This window comes from Epinephelus lanceolatus, chromosome 5 (genome assembly GCF_041903045.1).
Source record: "Epinephelus lanceolatus isolate andai-2023 chromosome 5, ASM4190304v1, whole genome shotgun sequence".
Taxonomy (NCBI): domain Eukaryota; kingdom Metazoa; phylum Chordata; class Actinopteri; order Perciformes; family Serranidae; genus Epinephelus; species Epinephelus lanceolatus.
In genome coordinates, this window is record NC_135738.1 from 1,517,115 (window position 1) to 1,536,921 (window position 19,807).

Consider the following 19,807-nt stretch of genomic DNA (forward strand, 5'->3'; position numbering starts at 1 on the left):
AGTTATAATCACCTAATATTATATATATTATCCCTAAACGGGACATTCTGCCTAAAGAGAAGTGTTGGTGCTTTATACCTTTGAAACCTGAGCAGTTTGATTTCTTTCAAACACATGGGAGGAAGACAACAAGCAGCTTAAAAAGAAATGACCCAAAAATAGCAAGGAAAAAAAAAGACCTGAAAATTAGTTAAAAATCAATCAATCAATCAATCAATAAAAAAAAACTGAAAAAAGTGCAAGCTAATTTTAAATACATGCTTATAATAATTATAAATACAGGTTTGTGCACACAGCTTTTTGAAAAATGATTTACAAATGTACGAACAGTTTGCAGAGCATTTCTTGCCAAGTCGCTCATTGACCGTTGTCCCATGTTTGTGACAGAAATCAAACCAAATTGTTTAAGTACTTGTGAAGGGTGTCTGAACGCAGCATGAAAAGGTGACGTCACTCCAGGTTTCAAAGGGTTCAGTGTATTCTGATGAGAATTATTTAATTTGATTCTATTATCATGATTTTGTAATTCGAGAATGTTGTGAATCTCCACAAGCAGCTGATCAAAGGTGCAGAACACACAGGCAGTGTCATGCACATCAACATTTCCATCAAACATCACAAACTAACCTCCACATACAGAGACAAAGTCCTGAGACATGTTTGCACACAACATATTTCAGGACTGCAGGAGCTCTGTAAGGATCATTACTAAATATCTGTGACCAAAGATTTTAACTTGTGGGAACGAGATAGAAAAATGTTCAGGACTTTGGTGACTCTATTCAACAGTGTTGTAAAACGCAGAGAGTGCACCTGCAGCTGGAACACATTTGGAGAAACTTCCCTTGAGGGTTTTCTACCAGAGACGGATCTACTGGTTAAGGATCGTAAAAAAAGTCGTGGTTTGGGTTCAAATTAATGGATTTGTCTTTCTGGGAGAAATCCTACAAGGAGAACTTGTCCCATGTGCAGCGGGCACAGTCAGATGTTCACAAGTCAAAGTCACACACAGGAAACATTTCAAGGATCCGTGAGTTCACGACATGCTTTTCAAACAAACACACACACATGCAACTTACAAGCTGAGCCTGAACCCATCGGCTGTGAAGATAACACACAGTTAACCTGTCACTAGGTTTGTTTACAGTAGTGACATCATCCTACACAAGTCAGTCTGTGTTAGTTAATGAAACTTAATGGGTTACAGAGTCGAAGGACAGTTCACCCAAAAAACACACTGGAATATGATTCAGTCGGAGCAGTGTGCAGCTCCTCAGGTGATCTTTACCTTGTGTGTAGAAGTTTTGGGGCTGAAGGGACTGAACGTCTCGTCTCCGTCCGAGCTGGACACACTCAGGATCTTCATCCTCTCGGCCGCCTCCATCCTCCTCCTCTCGATGTCCTCCTTCATCTGCCTCCTCTCCTCCTGCGAGTCGCGACACAGCACAGTTCAGCTCCACATTCCTTCATCAGCTGCACAAGTCTGATTATAGTAATGACAGTGCTGTAGTGAAAACATTCACACTGCACGTTTGCTTCACTTTAAATATGAAATAATGGTTTTGTCACAGTCGTGACATCACTGATGACTTTAACTGTTACTTCACTGTTTATGTACATTTGATTACTGTGATTTAGCAGCACGCTCCTGTAGAGTTACTTCACTGTAATCTAAACTTCATATATTTTATATTACAGTGATTTAGCAGTATGTTTATGTAAAATTACAGTAATTACCTGCATGAATTTCACAATAAAAGTCTGGTTAAATATCAGAGTAACAGCCTGTGAGGTGATAATAATGTAATTGATTACAGTTACATATTGGAACTTCCTGGAAATAATTTGCAGCGAGGTTTCATCTCTACAATCTAATAATAGAAGCCTTTAATGAGGCCCGGTCACCTCCTCTTTGGCCAGCCGCTGCTGCTCCTCCTCCTCCCTCCGACGCTCCTCCTCCACCCGCACTCGACGCCTCTCCTCCCTCCTCCTCTTCAGCTCCTCCAGCTCCTGCTCGGCCTCCACCTGCCTGTGTCTCAGCTGCTCCAGCTCCTGGCACTCCTTCTGCTGGAGGCTCTGCCGGATCTTCTCCAAGCGCTGCTCCGTCTCCAGGATGGCCTCCGCCTCCTCTGGCTCCACTCCTCTGCTGCAAACACCAGGAGGTTTTTAAATATCTAACACAGATCTCTTTAATTGTCTGCCTCTATTCTCAGACATCTGCTGCTTCACTGGCTGATAGAAGTTAAACATCTGAAGCTCAGTCTTCACTACAGCCTTCAATAAAACACATCACACACCTGGTGGAGTGTTTTGTCTTGTTGTTCTTGTATGATGTCACTTCCTCTTTGGTTGCATCTCCGTTGGTGTTGCTGTGTTTTGGCTCCTGGTGGAGAACCACCTTCGATGTGTAGGAGATTTTGACTTCTTTTCTTTTCTCCACCTGAACAAGAAGCGTTCAACACAACAAATCTTCTTTTTAAACATGTCGTGTAATTTTTAGTCAGCTGCCAAAAACCTGAAAGACCTGAATGTTGACTCGTAACTTGTGACTTTACGTGGTCCTGAAGAACTTCAGACTTGGACTTGTTTCAACTAACTTGAGATACGACAAATTATTTTCAAGCCCAAATATCTTGATCCGACATTCGTCTTAAATGACTTGAGACCTAACTTGGACTCGTGTCTAGTTGCTTAGAGAGGATCTCTTACCTCTGGATTCAGCCTTTGGATCTCCCTCCTCCTGGTCATCACCTCCTCTCTCTTCCTCTTCTCCTCCTCCTCCTCCTCCCTCTCCTTCTCTCTCCTCACTCTCTCAGCCCGGATGGCCTCCTCCTCACGCTCCTTCCTCCTCTTCATCTCCACCCTGGCCCTGTCCTCTTCTTCCTCTTCCTCTGCCTGCTCCTGTCTCTGGAGTCGGCTGGAGGACGTGACCGAAGCCTGGACGGTCTTTACGGGTACAGCTTTGTTTATCATGTGCTCCTCTTCTTCCTCGTCTTCCTCGCCTGCCTGGCTGAGCTCCTGCAGGCGCTGCTGCCTCCGTCTCTCTCTGCGCTGAGTCCAGTCACTGAAGCCTTCGTCCTCCTCCAGAGACGGAGAGCTGTGTGGCTTCAGTTCACCGTCGTACCTGAGGACGAGACAAGAGAGGAGAGTCAGGACGTCTCATTGACAGAAAGTAACTGATACGAAACAGCAGCAGGAGGAATCGCTGCAGAGGGTATTATGATAAAACATTATTAAAGACACAGAGATAGAATACTAGTAACATGACTCAGCAGAAAATAGAGAAACAGAAAAATGAACACGGTGCACTCAGCAGGTTACAGTTTGGTGTCATCAACAACAAAAGACACTGTGCTCATCATAAGAGGATAAAACCAGTAAGATGATCATACAAACACACAATCATCTGATTGTGTGTTGGTGAAATGGACTTTTATAGGAAAATATGTTTGGTTCAAGGGCACATGGGGAAAAAGGGATGCGCTTCCTTATTTTCTTCATATATTCAGTGTTACGGTGTTGGATGTTCATTAACTGTGGCAAAAGTTTCAAATAACATTTTTTTCCTACTGTGCTCCAAGCTGCCGTCAGCTCATGATGGATTTCTTTATATGTTCATCTGCTCCAGGCACACTACTGCATGTCTTCTCAAGACATAGACTGCTACATGTAGCTACATGCTAATGTCAGGGAAACATGTAAACTCATTTGCTGATGTTGTAAATTTCTCCCCGATTTTGGATCATATTCATGGATGTCTGGTTGTGAAGAAAGTGACGCCTTTGAGTGATGGTGCAGAATTGGATGGATATAGAAGCCTTCAAAAAGCTGACCAATGGAGGATCTTAAGGTGCAGACACACCAAACTGACATCAAAGAACTAGCCAAGTAGCACGTACGTTCTGCGCCTGCGTGAGAGAGAGCGGAGTGAGAGAGTGGTACATCCTGTCAGCCGAGGGGTTTCCTATCTGTGCAGCCGAGCACCGCAGCACCTCCACGGACTATTACATCCAGACGGTCCCGGTGTTTCCTCCGCAGGCTCCACTTCACTCAGCTGCCCGATAAACCCGCTGCTTCTTCCCACTTTAACCTGAATAACAAACCAGGGCTCGGTGCTCCGGTTGGATCCAAACGGAGAGCCGGGGCTAGCTCAGAGACTAGCGGAGGCTAACTGGCTGTGCTTCCCTCCGGTCATGCTGCGGCTAACGCTCCGCTAGCCGCTCCCAGCTAGCTCCGGTTTGTTATTCAGGTTAAAGTGTGAAGAAGCAGCGGGTCTGTGGGGCAGCTGAGTGAAGTGGAGCCTGAGGAGGAAGCACCGGTTAGCCCCGGTTTCACTACAGGCAGATTCACTCGCTACAGGGGCGAGGAAATAAAACCTGAACAGCCAATCAGAGTGATCTCTCTCACCGACAAGCTCCGCTGCCGATTCAACATACTCAATCAGCCGAAAAGCCGCCAACGGCGAAGTGCAGACGGTGCGGGACACACCGCAAAAACTAGGGCGACAGACGCTCACCGACGGCCCGACTTTGGTCGATGGCCGACCGTTGGCTTGGTGTGTCAGGGCCTTTAAGGAGACAGGCACCTAAACGGAGCGTCCAACATGTTCTCATACCAAGTCATGACATATCGCTGCTTTGTCAATGGACTTTCATGTCTACATATTACACACTAGTTATCCTTCTGCATCTGCTGCTGATTTCCCGGGACGCCGCTACCCACATCAAGACGTCAACAGAAGCACGTGGTTAGGGTTAGAAAAAAAACATCATGGTTTGGTTCTACATTCACACAGGAAGTCTCCCAGGTGAAAGTCTGGGGTTTGCTGGACCTATCTACCCTAACCCTAAATGGACTTTCCAACTTCCTATATTACGTCGTTACAAGCAGTGTTTCAGACTGAAGTTGTCCTGTGGCATAACATAATGTGTTACAAACTGATGCCGCCCAGCAGCGCATCATACCACTGTGAAAGGTGTCTTTTGGCAACGCTACGTGACACTGAAATCATGTCGTTTTTTTTCTGAACATTAAAGCATGTAAACATTTTCTAGAAACCCAAAGTACAAGTATGAACCTGTAAATGACTGTAATAGATTAGCTTTCATTTTATTTTTAGTGACTTAACTTAAACAGAATACGCACCTGTATAGATTTTCTTTCTTGAAGGATTTATTTTCCCTCAGCACCCTGATGTTGTGGGATGTCAAGACAATCATACTGCTCAATGTGAAAACACAATGTTCTTAAATCTTTTATTCAGATCAGATGACTAAATAAAAAGTTGTTCTGACTTCATTGTACGTACAGTATTACTATAATGCTCATTAATTAATAATTCATAGAGAACAATGTAAGGTCAGGTTTAAGTGCAAACTGTTTGGGCTTCATTACCCAGAAATCCTTTTACAACATGGGGCTAATTTTCTAAGGAAATAAATAAATAAAGTGACATCACTACGTGCAGCTCACTTCCTTGCTGTTTGAGATTTGTCAATCACTTCTGTGAAACAATTTCTCATCAAACTGGCAGCAGATATAATTTGGGAAAAACAGGCAGAAGTTACAGAGTCCAAAGCCAAGCGTAAAACTTTCCACTTCCCCACTCTGAGAAATGATGCATTCAGTGCCCTCTGAACGGCACAGCGTCCACCCTGCTGTCCATTTCAGAGTCTGTCCACACCCTTCAGTTGGCAGGGATGAGACACACTGTCTGCTCAGCTGTTGGAGCACTGAGATCTCTCTCCTGATGGAGGTTTATCGTGTTGATTTTACTCTTGAGAAGCTTCCAGGACGGGGTCATTAGTCCCGTGCTTTGGAGGCGACAGGTGGGCTCCTGACAGCAGGTCTGAGCTCGTCTCAGGTCTCAGTTTCTGTCCGTCAAAAGGCATTAAGTGATTTTAGTAACAAGCCCTTGGGCGCTTCAGTAAACAGAGACTTAGCCCCACACTGAAACACCGCAGTAAAGATATCTGTTGGGTCAGATTGAGGCCGTGTTGGACCCATGTGTTAATATTAGAGCTGCAGCTCCTCCGTGGTGGCTCAGTGCTGATGGAGCTCTGAACACAGGATGTGCAGATCATCAACAGTGACACCTGTGCAGCTCCACACCTGCCTCCCTCTGCAGCATCACCCAGATCTCTCTTATATAATGTTTGACCTTTATTTAAGTGTTGATCCAGTGAATTTAGGATTGGACCCCCCCCACTGAGTGAAAGTAATGAAAGTGTGTTTTGTGTTCCCAGGAGCTGGCAGAAAGGAATTCACTCAGCATTCCCCAGATGATTAAGACGCCCGGCTGGCCGACGGAGCCCCCGCTGCATGATGGGAGTCTCTCAGCAGCTAATCAGCCTTAACGAGCGGCGATGTCTCTGTTCCTGTGTGTGTGGACACCTGGATGGATTCCTGACAGGAGTGAGCCAGGAAACGTCTCCTCCTCCCTAGTGTAACGTATTTTACTTGTCTTCTCACGGTCGGATCCTCTGTTGCAGGATTTCTGTCGTCAGTTTAAAAAATGTTCTCTAAGTATTTTTTTGTCATGATTTAAAAGAGTGTGTAAGAACGGCTCCCGAGGTTAAGACCAAACAATATCGTGCTTCCACTTTCCGACCGATCATCGATTAGACCTCCGCCATCTTTAACTGTTGTTGTTTAACGCTGACCGGCCACGTATCATGCCGACATTAAAGGACGCCTTTTTTCATTGGTTTCCGATGCTGCAAGTCACTGCCCAAGCACCGGATTTCAACAACTTCGGAGTGAGACCGACATCACTGGGTGACACATTCCTTCATCACCATGAACACACACTGTAGTGAATTTTGACTCACACTGTCCTGCTGTCACAAATACTCACTAGAGCAAGTGTGGATTAATCCGCTGCTGAAAATAGTCCCCGATAAAGTCACTATTTCCTCCTGTTTGTTTGGTAAAAACTACAGTGAGCAGCTGTTCTAGAAAATGAAACATGAAACTACATATTTGTGTTTTTACAGATTTACGTCTTCAGTAGGAACCAATGGACCCGCAGCTGAGAGCCACAAACAGGAAGTTGGGTAGTTTAAAAGATGGAATGACAAATTAATTGATGGTTGATTCAAAGACCAGATGTAGAGTCGTTGTGTAGCTGGACAGTTTAATCTGAGCAGAAGACTGATGGTTACTTCCACCAACATCCATGGGTTTAAACTCTGCCTGCACTTGACCTCCGACCTTACCCAAGGCAGGAAATCACGGAGCAAAAGGGGGATTTTGAAACAGCATTACATCACTGCTGCCTCTTGAACAGAGAACCTTTCAATTACAGGCTGCAGCGGAGCGACCTCACGTCGAGTCACCGCAGCCTCAGACCAGCTGAGCCTGTGATGTGACGGAGGAGAAGGTGTTCGAGGCGCAGGCTGTAATCAAGAGGCCGAAATTAAAAGTCGCCTGAAACGCCACAAGCTTTGACATGGTGGTCGTTTCCCCCCGAGACGCTTTGTAGTAAACATTCTTCTGAGGTTGTGTAATGAGAAAGCAGCTGCGTGTTTGTCTTCACTTCAGCACGACGGGAGGGAAGAGGTCGTTTGCAGCTTTTTCCCAATGGAAACATTTATTTTATGGAACCAGACGAGTGTGAAACTGAGCGAGCGTACGACGAGGAGCAGCGAGGAGGAGAGAGGGGGAAGCTTTAAGTTTCACAGCTGTAAAAATGTGACGACAAACTCTTTAAACTCGCAGTTATCACCAGAGACAAATAACACACAGTCGCACAGTTAGCAGCTCGTACAGGAAGTCGTTATACATGAGGCGAATGAGTGAATAATGTTCTGCACTTAATAACTTCCTGGGTTCCCATGAGTACATGAGCGAGGAATTCATCCACTGTTTGATGTCATATCTGCATTTGACATGTGGAAATAATTAAATGTGGAAGTCTGGAATCATGCAGCTCCAAGTTTGGTGACTTTCACATTTAAGATATTTATTTGGCTCACAGACTGGAATGTAACTAAGTACATTTACTCAAGTACGGTTCTTTAACAGAAATGTAATGTACTTTATCCTTCCATGAAACTACATTTAAGAGGGAAATATTGTACTTCCTCCACTACCACAGCATCACTAGCATGGTGAAGGAAGTATTCAGACTGTTTACTATAGTAAAAGTAGTGCACTAATGTGTCCGTCACTTAAATGTTAAAACAACTGGTCATTAGCTCAGGGTCCACACAGTTTAATATATTCAACGTCACACTTGTGTTTGGCCATGTCGTTGAGCTAGTTTGCCGTCTCTTCTGAAAGGCTTTTATTCACTCACTCTAGAGCACGAAATGACCCTACAAAATAAAAGCTTGTGCTGGAAATTCACTGTATTTCAAAAATAAAGTGTTTTTTTTTTGTTTGTTTTTTACAAACTTGACAGATTTGTGAGTCAGTTGCGGTCCATTCAGAGCGGACCAGCGACCCATCAGTTGGGAACAACTGGCTTATAAGTCCAGTGTGTAAGATTTAGGGGCATTTAGTGGCGTCTGGCAGTGAGGATTGCAGATTGTAATCAGCTGAAACTTCTCCTGGTTAGAATTCTTTCAGTGTTCATTGTTCAGGAGGTTTTTACCGGGAGCCAGATTATCCACAGAGGTCTCCTCCTCTCCTGAACAAACAGACCAGCTGATTTAAACCAGTAAAAACACTGAATAAAGACGTTTCACTGTAAAAAGAAGTTAGTGTTTTTCTGGCGCTGCTCGTCATAGAAGAGCTTCTGACAGTGGAAGCTGACATGAAAACGCAGTGTTTGGTTTGACTGTTCTGGGCTACTGTAGAAACATGGCAGTGCATGACTGAATCCTACACACTGGACCTTTAAAACACCTTCAAACTTTGCTTTATAAAGCGCTGTTTCAAATATGATTAGTATTATCATTGTTATTACAGAGAGTGTGGAGCTGTTTTTACGTACATGCTCTCCTGTGCCGTCGTCTCATTCTCCTGTGAAGACTCTCCGGCCAGCGAGCCTTCGTTGTTCCAGCGTGAGGCCTCCCTGGCTCGACGACGGCGCTCCCTCTCCACCTCCTCAGCGTCCTCCATGCTCCTCTGAGCCGTCAGCCTGCAGAGGAGAGAGCACACAGTACAGTTAGCAAGGCTGGGAGAGTAACAGAGTGCCTTTACTCAAATGTATCAGTAATCGAGTACTCTCATTTTCCAAGCAAAATATTGGATATGGTTACACAGATTTAAATTTAACCTGAGATGTCCACTCCACCCAGGTACCATTATTCACTACTTCCAAAATGACAGATAACCCTACTGAGGATCAGACTTGAGACCAATTTGGTCACAAACGTGCAAATAAATATGACCACAAAAAAGATCTGTTTGATCAAATTAAGTGATTCTTTGTTTGAGGACTGCAACAAATGATTTTCATGATCGCTCAGCTCAGCTCGTGGTGCCTTCAGTCAGTATGGCCCAACTCTCTGGAATGGACGGATCTTTTTTCACAAGCTTTTTGTTAAGTTTTTAAGCATGTTTTTATTTGTTTTAGGAATTAGTGTTATTATTGTTATTATCGCCCCTTTTTTTAAGAATAATAATAGTACCCAAATATTTTGTTTGTTTTTTCATGTCCTGCTTGTTTCTATATGTAATACTTTATTATCTGATGTGATATTTTATGTTTGTCATGTTTGATGTGTTTTAAGCACTTTGAGTTGAAGCTCATAGCAGGAAATGTGCTTTATAAATGAAGCTGACGTGATTTGAAAAATGTTCTCAATTAATTTACAGTAAAGTGTCGAATCTTTAAGATGATTAACACCTTTAATAATTTACAAAAAAAAAGCTGCAATACAAAGTAGGAGCACTGCAGATACAAAGCATGCAATTTACAAAGAGACTAAACACAATTAACAGCAGATTTAAAATGCGACTGCAAGGATTCATCAATTATTAATATATTACAATATATACAATAATATCTCCACAAAATGTTATTTACGTGCTGGCAAATGACCTGTGTTTTTATGAAATGAGTGATCAGAAATGAGACATCAATTTATCAGAAACTGAAAAATCTGTTTCTTAGCTCGATGACACAACTCCCTAAAATCCAACATTTCCCTTCAATGCTGACGTTGACACGTCATGAGTGTTTTTCCATCCTCACAGATGACGTCTGTATTCAGTGGTGGTTGGGAAACAATAAAAGCTTCAATGAGAAACATTTGTCACGTATCACACTCTGACTCAGAACCGTCTCTCAGGATTTCTCAACAAAGACTGTGTGAAGTGGTGAGGAGGCCGAGATCCGGCCAGACGAACATCTGCCGAGCTTCGGACGAGAAATGTTTACCTGCGGGATAAACACACGTGCTCTTCACCTCGTGTGCAGCATGACATCACAGTATTTATTACAAACACTGTTAATCTTTATTTATGTAGAGACGACGTGCCAAACCTGAACACACACACACACACGCATGAGTGTTCGTCTCCACAGCGACTCAGAGAGCTTTGATCCAAGTACTTCACACACTTTAAAACATTTTATTGTTTGTTTGATCATTAAGATCTGCATCAGGGGTCGGGACTTTGAGATCATGGTTTTGACGTCAGTGTTTTTATGAGCAGATCCTCGATTAGTTTGCACGAAGCAGCACATGTATCTGAGCAGCAAACACATGTTGAACATTCAAAAATTGTTGCAGGAGTGCCTTTAATAAATACTAAACTATGTCAGCTCAGTCTCACTCCCAACTCGTCAGATACCAACACTTGGTCAGTGGCCTGTCAGCGTCAGAAACCAACAAACAGAGGCATCCTCGAGTGGCGGTATAAGACGCCATGGGCAGCGGCATTTGTTGATGCTCAGAAAGCCAATAAAACGTGACAAATATTGTTGCGTAACTACTGAGAAAGGTTCAAATCCATCCTGACTTGTTTCTCACTGCACAGAAGGAAACATGTATCTACTCATGGATGAGAGGCTCGTGCACGTGACAGTGTGACATTAGTTAGCTCAGTGGTGCTAGGTGAGTTAGCAGTACATGCACGCTTCCTTCAGTTTGGTCATTGGGTTGGTGGGTGTAGTAAAGTAGAATGAAAATAGTCCCTAAATGAAACTGCTCACAACAAGGTCTGTGGATTATCTTGAGTCACTGGGTCATGATCTCAGGAAAGAGACGTTGATGTTGAGTATTTATAACATATTTTTTTTGGCACTTTGAGCGCCACAAGAGGAGTGACATCTAGTTCCATTATACTGGAGAGAAGGCTGACATCTCTGAGGCCGAAACTATCTAGACTGATAAATAGCACCACAGGTAAGAGGGAACTATCAAGATTATTGGGTGAACTGTCCCTTTAGTTTTTAAACCTTTAGATGTATGAGTGTGAGCTGGACTGCAGCTTGTGTTAATGTTGATCCTGTTCAGCTTCAGTAGAGACAGTTTGAGGACTAACAGCTCAATGAGCTCCATGTGGCAGCTCAGGTGTCGAGTTAATGGACTCACATTTGGCTTCTGGGTCGCTAACAGACCCCTAATGGCTCCATCTGTTCCTCCACCCTCCACTCTGTTTCACAGAGGGGTTGATGAAGGTGGGGGTCACTGTGACTTCTGACCTCTCAGCATCTTCACACACAAAACTTATATCTTTAAAAAAAAAGTCTTTATGTTCTGCTCCTCCTCGCTGTTTAACACTTTCCAGATTTTGTCACATTAGATTTCTGTTTCTTCTGTTTTCCACCCAAGATCTCTGTTGTAAATATCCTGAAATAAACACGTCTAAACATGACAAGTGTGTGTGACAACAAACTGGTTTAGTTTCTGCAGCTGATGAAGGAGACTGGCTGACAGCAGATTAATATAAAAGCAATCACTGGATATCAGTCAATGATCCATGGGAACGCTCTAAAACCATTTCGACACAGTGCTGGATCAAGGTCTGGGTGCACTTTTCTATTCATCGCATCCTTGTATGCCAATTTAAATCGGTATCTCTGTACAAAAAGTAAGCAAAATACATGAAGCCAATATAATAACGACTTCTTAAATGACAATGTTAAAGTAGTGACGAATCTCCTGATCCAGAGTTCTGTCATGGATCAGTTGAATCTGCAGCTGCTCTCAGCTTTACAGAGATTTAAAGAGAGTTTCAGCTCCTGTTTTTCTCCCTGGCCACAACTCTACTGTTGTGCTTCACTGTCACTGCTCTCAGAGCGTCATTCCCAGACACAAGAGGCATCAAGCTCTGTATGAAAGGGACAACCAGCAGGACGGCACCACAGGTGGCACAGGTGTGACATTTCAACGGCATGTTATGCATGCAACCCACTGCGAGAGATTTAAAAAGTAGCTGATAGCAGTTAGTGGCTAACTTCAAGGAAGAAGAACAGCAGCTGTAAATGTCTGCAAAATGGGATCACAGTGACGTTTAGGAGCTCCTTTCCCCTCAAGGAGATGATCAGCCGCCGTATAACAGGGACGGTATATGACTGTTATTGCCATTTCAATGCCATTGTTATTGTTTAGAAAGCGCTCTCAACACATATGTTCAACCAGGTCTCACTCCAAAGTCGTCAAAATCTGGCACTTTGGCAGAAAGCTGAAGCAGAAAGCAAGAGCGAAAGTTAAGGTGGCAGAAGTGAGAGAAGGGTGGATGGGTCCAACAAACACAGATTTTCACCCAGGAGAGCTGTGTTTGTGTCCCGTAAGATTCTAAAGCCAAATCTGTTCTTTTTTTGGTGGCGTTGTTTGGTTCTTTGTAAAAATGCAAAGGTGGCATAAAAAAGGGACTTCGTAGTGCGATATAGTGATCTCTGTGTAAAAAGAGCTGTTAGAGACTAGCTGGTGAACACAGTGAAATATTCAGCAGCTAAAGAGACAGAGTTGATGGACACCAAAAATACCCGACCTATATTTGAATAAATGGAGGAAATAAATCTGAGATGTGGGTGCATGGTGATCCAGAGTTCTGTAACTAATAAGCTCTACACTAATCAGCATTACTTCCTCCTCCTTCTCCTCCATTTGTCTCCCCGAGCTTCCTGTGAGCAGATGGAGGGACGAGCAGAGAGGAAGTGAGTGAAGCGACGGAGGTGGAGAGGCCGATCAACAGCTGGATGTAGGTCAGAAACTCTCTGATAGAGGCTGGAAGCTGCAGATAGGCAGCGGTCACCGTGTCGGCACGATTCATTCAGGATGTGCAGTTCAAGCAAGAGCTGACATTAAAAACAAAAGGTTCTTAGAAAACATCAAGACCTCTGAATCGCTGCACACATCTCATCATTTGTTCAGCGGTGGAAGAAGTACTCAGATCCAGGATTGATCTTGCTGCTGCTGCTAAGATGCTCCTGGATCGCAAAATATCTCCCTCTGGTGTCCAAGCACCAAAGACTTCTGTTAAATCTTAATCAGCGCAGCTCATCTGTTAATGTGTACACTCATACTCTGTATTAAATATGATCTTTACTTTATTCCTCTGTCTCTTCTGATAGAAATGACTTTGTCATCAGGAGGTGGAGGGGATGGAGAAAGACGTGACACTTGCCAAGTCTCACTGTTCAAGATCACCAAACGACAAAATTGGCTGTGATTTCACAAGTCATTGCGGTCTGTCTAGCACCTTTTTTAGCCACCAAACGTGTGTATTTTTTAGTGATCTACTGCCATTTTTCCAGCAGGGATAGTGCTATGAAGAGCTATTAACCAATAGCGTTTTTAAATTGTAATGTTTCAGTGTATCTGCAGAAAATATACAATGCCAACATTTTTATCTGGCGATTGGATTTGTTTGTCAGTGTGGAGGCTTTATATGTTGCAGTAATTATCATATAATGCAGTAAAAAGTACAATATTTCTCTCTGAGATGTTGCAGAGTAGAAGTATAAAGTGGCAAGATGGAAGTACTTAAGTACAGTACTTGAGTAAATGTTACATCCCATTGCTGCCTTTTTGTACAATTTTACTTTGAGATTTTTTCTGCTAATACTTTTGTACGTATACAGAAATATATTACATGAGTATCATATGGTTTTATATGTTAAACCATCCGGTCTCACTCCAAAGTCGCCAAAATTCAGTGCTTGGTCAGTGACTTGCGGCGTCAGAAACCAACGAGAAAGCCGTTCTTTAATGTTGGCATGATACGCGGCGGTTGCCGTTATAGTTTAACAGGCTAAGCAGCGTCAGGAGGAAACGTGGCGGGACAAGGACGAAAATTAAGGTGCCAAAAGTCCGAGCAGGGCAGGCAGGATTGGTGGTGGATGGGTCCAACAAACACGACTTTCACCTGAGAGAATGGTGTTCTTTTTTTCTAAACCCAACCACTTGCGTTAGTTGTTGGAGGAAAAAAAACGTTGTTGTTGTACTGACGTAGTGCTTTTATTTTGAAAGAGACTGTATGCAAACTGTACATTTCCTGTGAAAACAGAAGTGTATTTTGAAAACAGACAATGCATGTAACAGGCTGAAGTTGACACGGCGTCCCAGAACGTCAACAACCAACACACCCAGGGTACCTTGGACGTCATATGTGGACGTGGAAAGTCCATGACCAAACGTGGACATGTGACGAGGTCACAGTGAGGATGATGATGACAAAAGGAACTATAAGTGTCAAATAAATGTACCAGTGTGTCCATTCATTTAAAAAAAAAAAAATTCTAACAAGAATAATTTTGTTCAGGGATCTAAGGAAACTTTTTAATATGAGGCAAAAAATGTAAACAAATGCATTATACATATATTAAATAGTATTTTGTGTTGCTGTGTGGGACAGTTGAGTGTACAGTAGTTGGTGTATAGAAACCGGCCCCGGCTGCTTGTCTGTCTGCTGTTTTAGTGTTAAAAGCTGCCGGGCTTGGACCCAGCAGACTGTCTGAGCTTAATGTTATGTCTCCGTTCTGTAATCAGTGCTGTGTGATTCTGTCATGCTCGACTCAAACATCTGATTCAGACTAAATAATTAATCCCTCTCAGAGTGATTTTAAAGTACCGGGATTACCGGCAGCTTCACTTCCTCCTTTTTCTTTCATGCTCGTGTCGTCTAATCATCCAGAACCCTGAGAGCCGGTCTGGACTGAATTGGGCTAAACGCTGCCTCTCAGACAATTACAACAACATGTACAGAACACTTTCACTTCCTCAGCAGGAGTCCAGCAGGTTTTCTGTAGCCTTGTTGTTTCTATGTAAACTGACACCAGAGGCAAGACCGAGCACGCTCCCTCCATAAACCACCCCTCCAATTACAGGCTGACACAGTGCCCTTGAGCCCTGGAGGTCCTTGTGATTAGGAAGACGGTTGAAACCTGTTAACACGAGGAAGCAGTGAGACCAAAGGAGAGCTGTTCAAAACTAAAGAAAGTTAAAGATTTAATAAAAGGACAGAGATGTGATTCATGTGGAAACTCTCTTCTCTTATTTTCTGAAAAATGTGTTTAAATGGGATTTTTGTAAGGAAGGCATTAAATTTAATTTGAGTCTCAATGACTGTGAGCCTCAGACATTTCCACTGTTTAATTGTATCTTAAATACTTGGTAGCAAAACATCTTGTGTGGATGTTTTCCATATTTAACCGTGTAGAAGAGAGAATAAAAACTGAGCAAGGCCATGGAGATGAAAGAGAATGAAGATGGAGAGAAGAAAGAAGAAATTGAAAATGAAGAAAACTGAATAAGATCATGAAAAAGAAAATGAAGGAGAAGAACAACAAGAAAACTGAACAACTGCACAGAGATGAAGAAAATGAAGAACACGAAGAAAAATAAGACTTAAGAGGAGAAGGAGAAAAGAGTGAACTGAAAAAGGTGAAAAGAATGAAAAGAGACAAAGAGGACAAGAAAAAGAGAAGAAGAGGACAGAATAGAAAAAAGAACAAGAGGAAAAATATTAAAGTTATAAAGAAAAAAGAGGATTTGGATTTTTGGTTATTTCTGGTGAACTTACAGAAGTGATTATCAGTGTGTTCCCTCCCTGTTATATCAACCCTGTCTTCTGGAAATTAGATCTGTAACAAATGATTATTTTCATTATCAATTAGTCTATCAATCGATTAACTGACCTATGGCTAAGCCCCGCCCTCAAACGCGATGAGCCAATCACAGTGCGTATAGCCATTCCCATACACTGGGACATTCTCTGCCTGGACGTCCATTGAAATGCATTACAGAAAGTCAGTTTGTTGGGTTTTATGAGCTTTTTCTGAGATTTGAAGTTTAAAAATGGTCAAACGGTGTGCATGGGGTACATGCAACTCTGACACAAGGTATCCTGAGAGGCTGGGCGACCAGGTGTATTTTTTACACTTTAAACCACATCTCAAGCGAGAAAAGTGTCTCCTTTGGATAAAGTTGTGTGGTAACGTTAGACCACAACATCAACTCAACGTGAATAAGATTAACAATGATGTCTACATCTGTTCTAAGGTAAGTCAACATTGTGTTTGAGGCAACATATTGTCACTTTGCTGGAAAGAAATATAAAGTTATCTTTAACATCTCTAGCTAACGTTAGCTAAAGTTAGCCTAACGTTAGCTCCTAGCTGCGTTGTTCATCATGTCACCTTGTTTGCTGGGAGTTCATTAGCCTATTTTGTTCTAGTTTTGTACTTTGGTGATCGTACATCATTGTTAGCTGTTGTCCAAAGGGCTCTAGTTAAGCTAACGTTAACTTCTGGAGCTTAGCTTCATTAACTTATCTGTAATGGCAGAGATAACAAAGGTTGGCAAACGTTATGCTGAATGATTCAGTGTAAATACTGTAGCACCAAACTAACGCAGAGACACTCTTGGTAAAGATGGTAAAAAGGCCGTTATCCTTTTCTCATATTCTGAGCCAAAAACCTTAACTTCAGTGGCACTTTAACTTGTTGTCTTTGATGGTGACGGCAACCAGATGCGGTTCACAAGCGTACACTGTGACCTGTAAATTTTGGCTTGTAATTGAAGCTTTTCATCGACCTTCTCAACAATAAAATGATGAATATATCCCTCCAATGCGTAGTTTAGGCCCTTTTGGTTACTTCTCAATGACATCTGATCGTTATGTCCCCAAAAATCATCAGTTGCCTCCTGTGAAATGCCGTGTACTGTGACACCTGCCATAGCGCCGCTCACTGAATGTTGATAGTTTGTCCGAGTGAGTGGAGGGGGGCGTGGCTTAGCCATAGGTCAATTGTTTAGTCAGTGACGTGTCAAAAAGAAGTGGAAAAAAAATACCCATTACAGTCTCTCCAACACATTCTCACTCCGAAGTGGTCACATATTGATATATATCGACTTTCAACGACAAGATACGACGTCCAAGGTACCCTGGGTGTGTTGGTTGTTGATGTTCTGGGACGCTGTGTCAACTTCAGCCTGTTACATGCATTGTCTTCTTTCAAAATACACTTCTGTTTTCACAGGAAATGTACAGTTTGCATACAGTCTCTTTCAAAATAAACAGGAATTGATGTTTTTTTGCCCTCCAACAACAAAAGCACGTGCTTGGGTTTAGGAAAAATGAGCAAGGTTTGGCTTTATAATTTTACAGGAAGGGAACACCACTCTCTCAGGTGAAGGTCGGGTTTGTTGGACCCATTCACCACCCCTCCTTCCCACTCTACTTGGACTTTTGACGCCTTAACTTTCATTCTTGTCCCGCGCATTTCCCCATGTTGCTGCCGTGTGACGTTAAAAAATAACAAGGATCAGCCATGTTTCATGCCAATGTGAAAGGGCAGCTTTTTTTCGTCTGTGTCTGATGCCTGGAGTCACTGACTGAGCGCCAGATTTCAAGGACTTCGGAGTGGGACAAGGTTGGTTTCTAAGAGCACATTGTGATGTCTTTATGTAGCTTGTTTTGTATCACAAAGAGCTAAATAGTCAATTCCCCCGTGAGTGAAACAGAGAATATATGAACATTGGATTTTTTGCTTGAAAACCTGCTGAAACAATTCATCAGTTAACGAAATATTTGCTGAGTTACTGTCGATTGATCGTTTCAGCTCTCAAAAATACACTCATAAACTCCATAACATAAAAATCAGACAGAGTTTTCTGATGAAAACAGGCCAGTAGTTTCCCCCTGCTTTCAGTCTTAATGCTAAGCTATGCTAGCAGAGGTGATACTGATATCACTTGTTTGGCCGACTCTGAGGGGAAGAAGGCACAAAAATGAAGAACGATATCCCAAAAAGTCAGACTGTTTCTTTAAGTTACAGTCCTCCAGTGTTTTGGAGACGCAGCTTGTTGCTACGTAGCAGATTTCTGTCCACAAAGACTTTAGTAATTCAGTTCTGTGACCACCAACATTAGAGGCAACCACCAGAAACACAACCCCACAGTAACCAGATAAAAGTTGCACCAGCTGCCAACACACCACCTGAGCCGCACATTGTTGCTCTCTATCTGTCTGCACTTGTTCTGGCTTCAGCTTTATTGTCCGGCGACGTTTTACCGGAATGAGCGTGAAAGAGGGATTCACTGTCAGGAGCACTAAAAGTTAAAAGTATTAGCTGCTCTTTTGTAAGCACACATGCTGTCATCGCGGGGATGACTCAGTTGAATGACACAATAATAACAGCCTGAAAAGCCCCGCCAGGCTCGGCGGGACAGATGAGGATGGTGGGAAGACGTTTGGGAGATGAAGTCACTGTTGTGTTGAGACAAGTCGCAGTGACGGAGGGCATTGAATCACTCTCGCACAACAACAACAACAACGAAGACGACACTTCCCAGAAAAATGACACTTGACGAGTTGTATAGGAAGGAGCCGCGACCTGCAGAGTCTGTAGCTTCACCATCACTGTCCAGTGGATTTAAAATGGACAGGAAGTCACCATATATGTTTTAACCAGGTCATGAAGGGTCAAAAAGCCGAACAACAGCTGAACACAGCAAAGACCGTCAAGCAGTCAGACACCAGTTGTCACCACCACAAGTCCAACAATTCCTCAGAGACATCAGGCAGACAGTAACCACCCTGTTATGGCCTCATGTCCGGGTGTCTGTCCCCCCACGCAGAGCACAAATGGGCTGCAGCTCATTTCCTAGAGATCCCTGAAGTCTGGGAACCCTGCAGCTTTGTTTGACTTTAACTTTGAAGGACAGCGGAGAGACGAGCAGTTTGTCAGACCTGACAAACACGAACAACCTCATCCCGAAGGACTACAAACAAATTCAGGGTTACAGCGACGGCATCTTTCTCTGTGAAGTCCCAAAGACAACAAACTCTGTATCTGATTGAACCTGAAGCTTTATTTTCTTTTAAGATGTCAAAAAAATGACAAGCAGCAGAAACAAGAGGGCGAAGGTGAAGAGGTGAGAGCCCTGAACGTTTCCCTGAGGCCAGAGACGCTCGGGAAGGTTTCTGGTTCATGTTGGAGGCAGAAATGTTTGATGTAGTTCCCACATTAGTAATTAATGACCTTAGCCGCGACCACATATGATTATACACCCACATGGACATGCTGTTGTCCACAAACAAGCCTGTGAATCCATTTGGAAGTAATGCATCTTTTAAGCCCAGTCGCCAAAAGGAAATGTTGGTGTTATACCCTCCAAAACCTCGGACACATAACATTTGTACATTTTATATGTATCATATCTGTGTTTCTTAAGTGACGTAGTGTGTGAGCTGAATTTATCACTGGGACATGGGGAGAGAGGTGGATGGCGTGTCACCTAGGCAAGATGGCTGCCAATGTTCAAGACCAACAAACAAGTCATTGCTGCATTTCCAGCAGCGACTGTGCCACCTAACATGGGTGTTTTTAAGCAGCCAGTCACTGCCTTTCACTGGGGATAGTGCCACGAGCACAAATTGTTTCTTAAATAGACATCCTTTC

General features: G+C 43.1%; 1 protein-coding gene across 3 annotated transcripts in view; it reads right to left on the reverse strand.

The window, feature by feature from the left end:
* lsp1a (lymphocyte specific protein 1 a) overlaps positions 1-19,807 on the reverse strand; it is a 65,108-nt gene that overhangs the window by 22,015 nt on the left and 23,286 nt on the right. For 2 of the 3 annotated variants that reach the window (XM_033634104.2, XM_078168331.1), the window contains 5 exons: positions 8,939-9,085; positions 2,710-3,124; positions 2,298-2,440; positions 1,906-2,146; positions 1,289-1,426 (listed from right to left, as the gene is read on the reverse strand). In XM_033634104.2, the coding sequence (XP_033489995.1) occupies positions 1,289-1,426; positions 1,906-2,146; positions 2,298-2,440; positions 2,710-3,124; positions 8,939-9,085 (1,084 nt within the window). The remainder of the gene's footprint in view (positions 1-1,288; positions 1,427-1,905; positions 2,147-2,297; positions 2,441-2,709; positions 3,125-8,938; positions 9,086-19,807) is intronic. The other variant, XM_033634106.2, reaches the window with a different exon arrangement.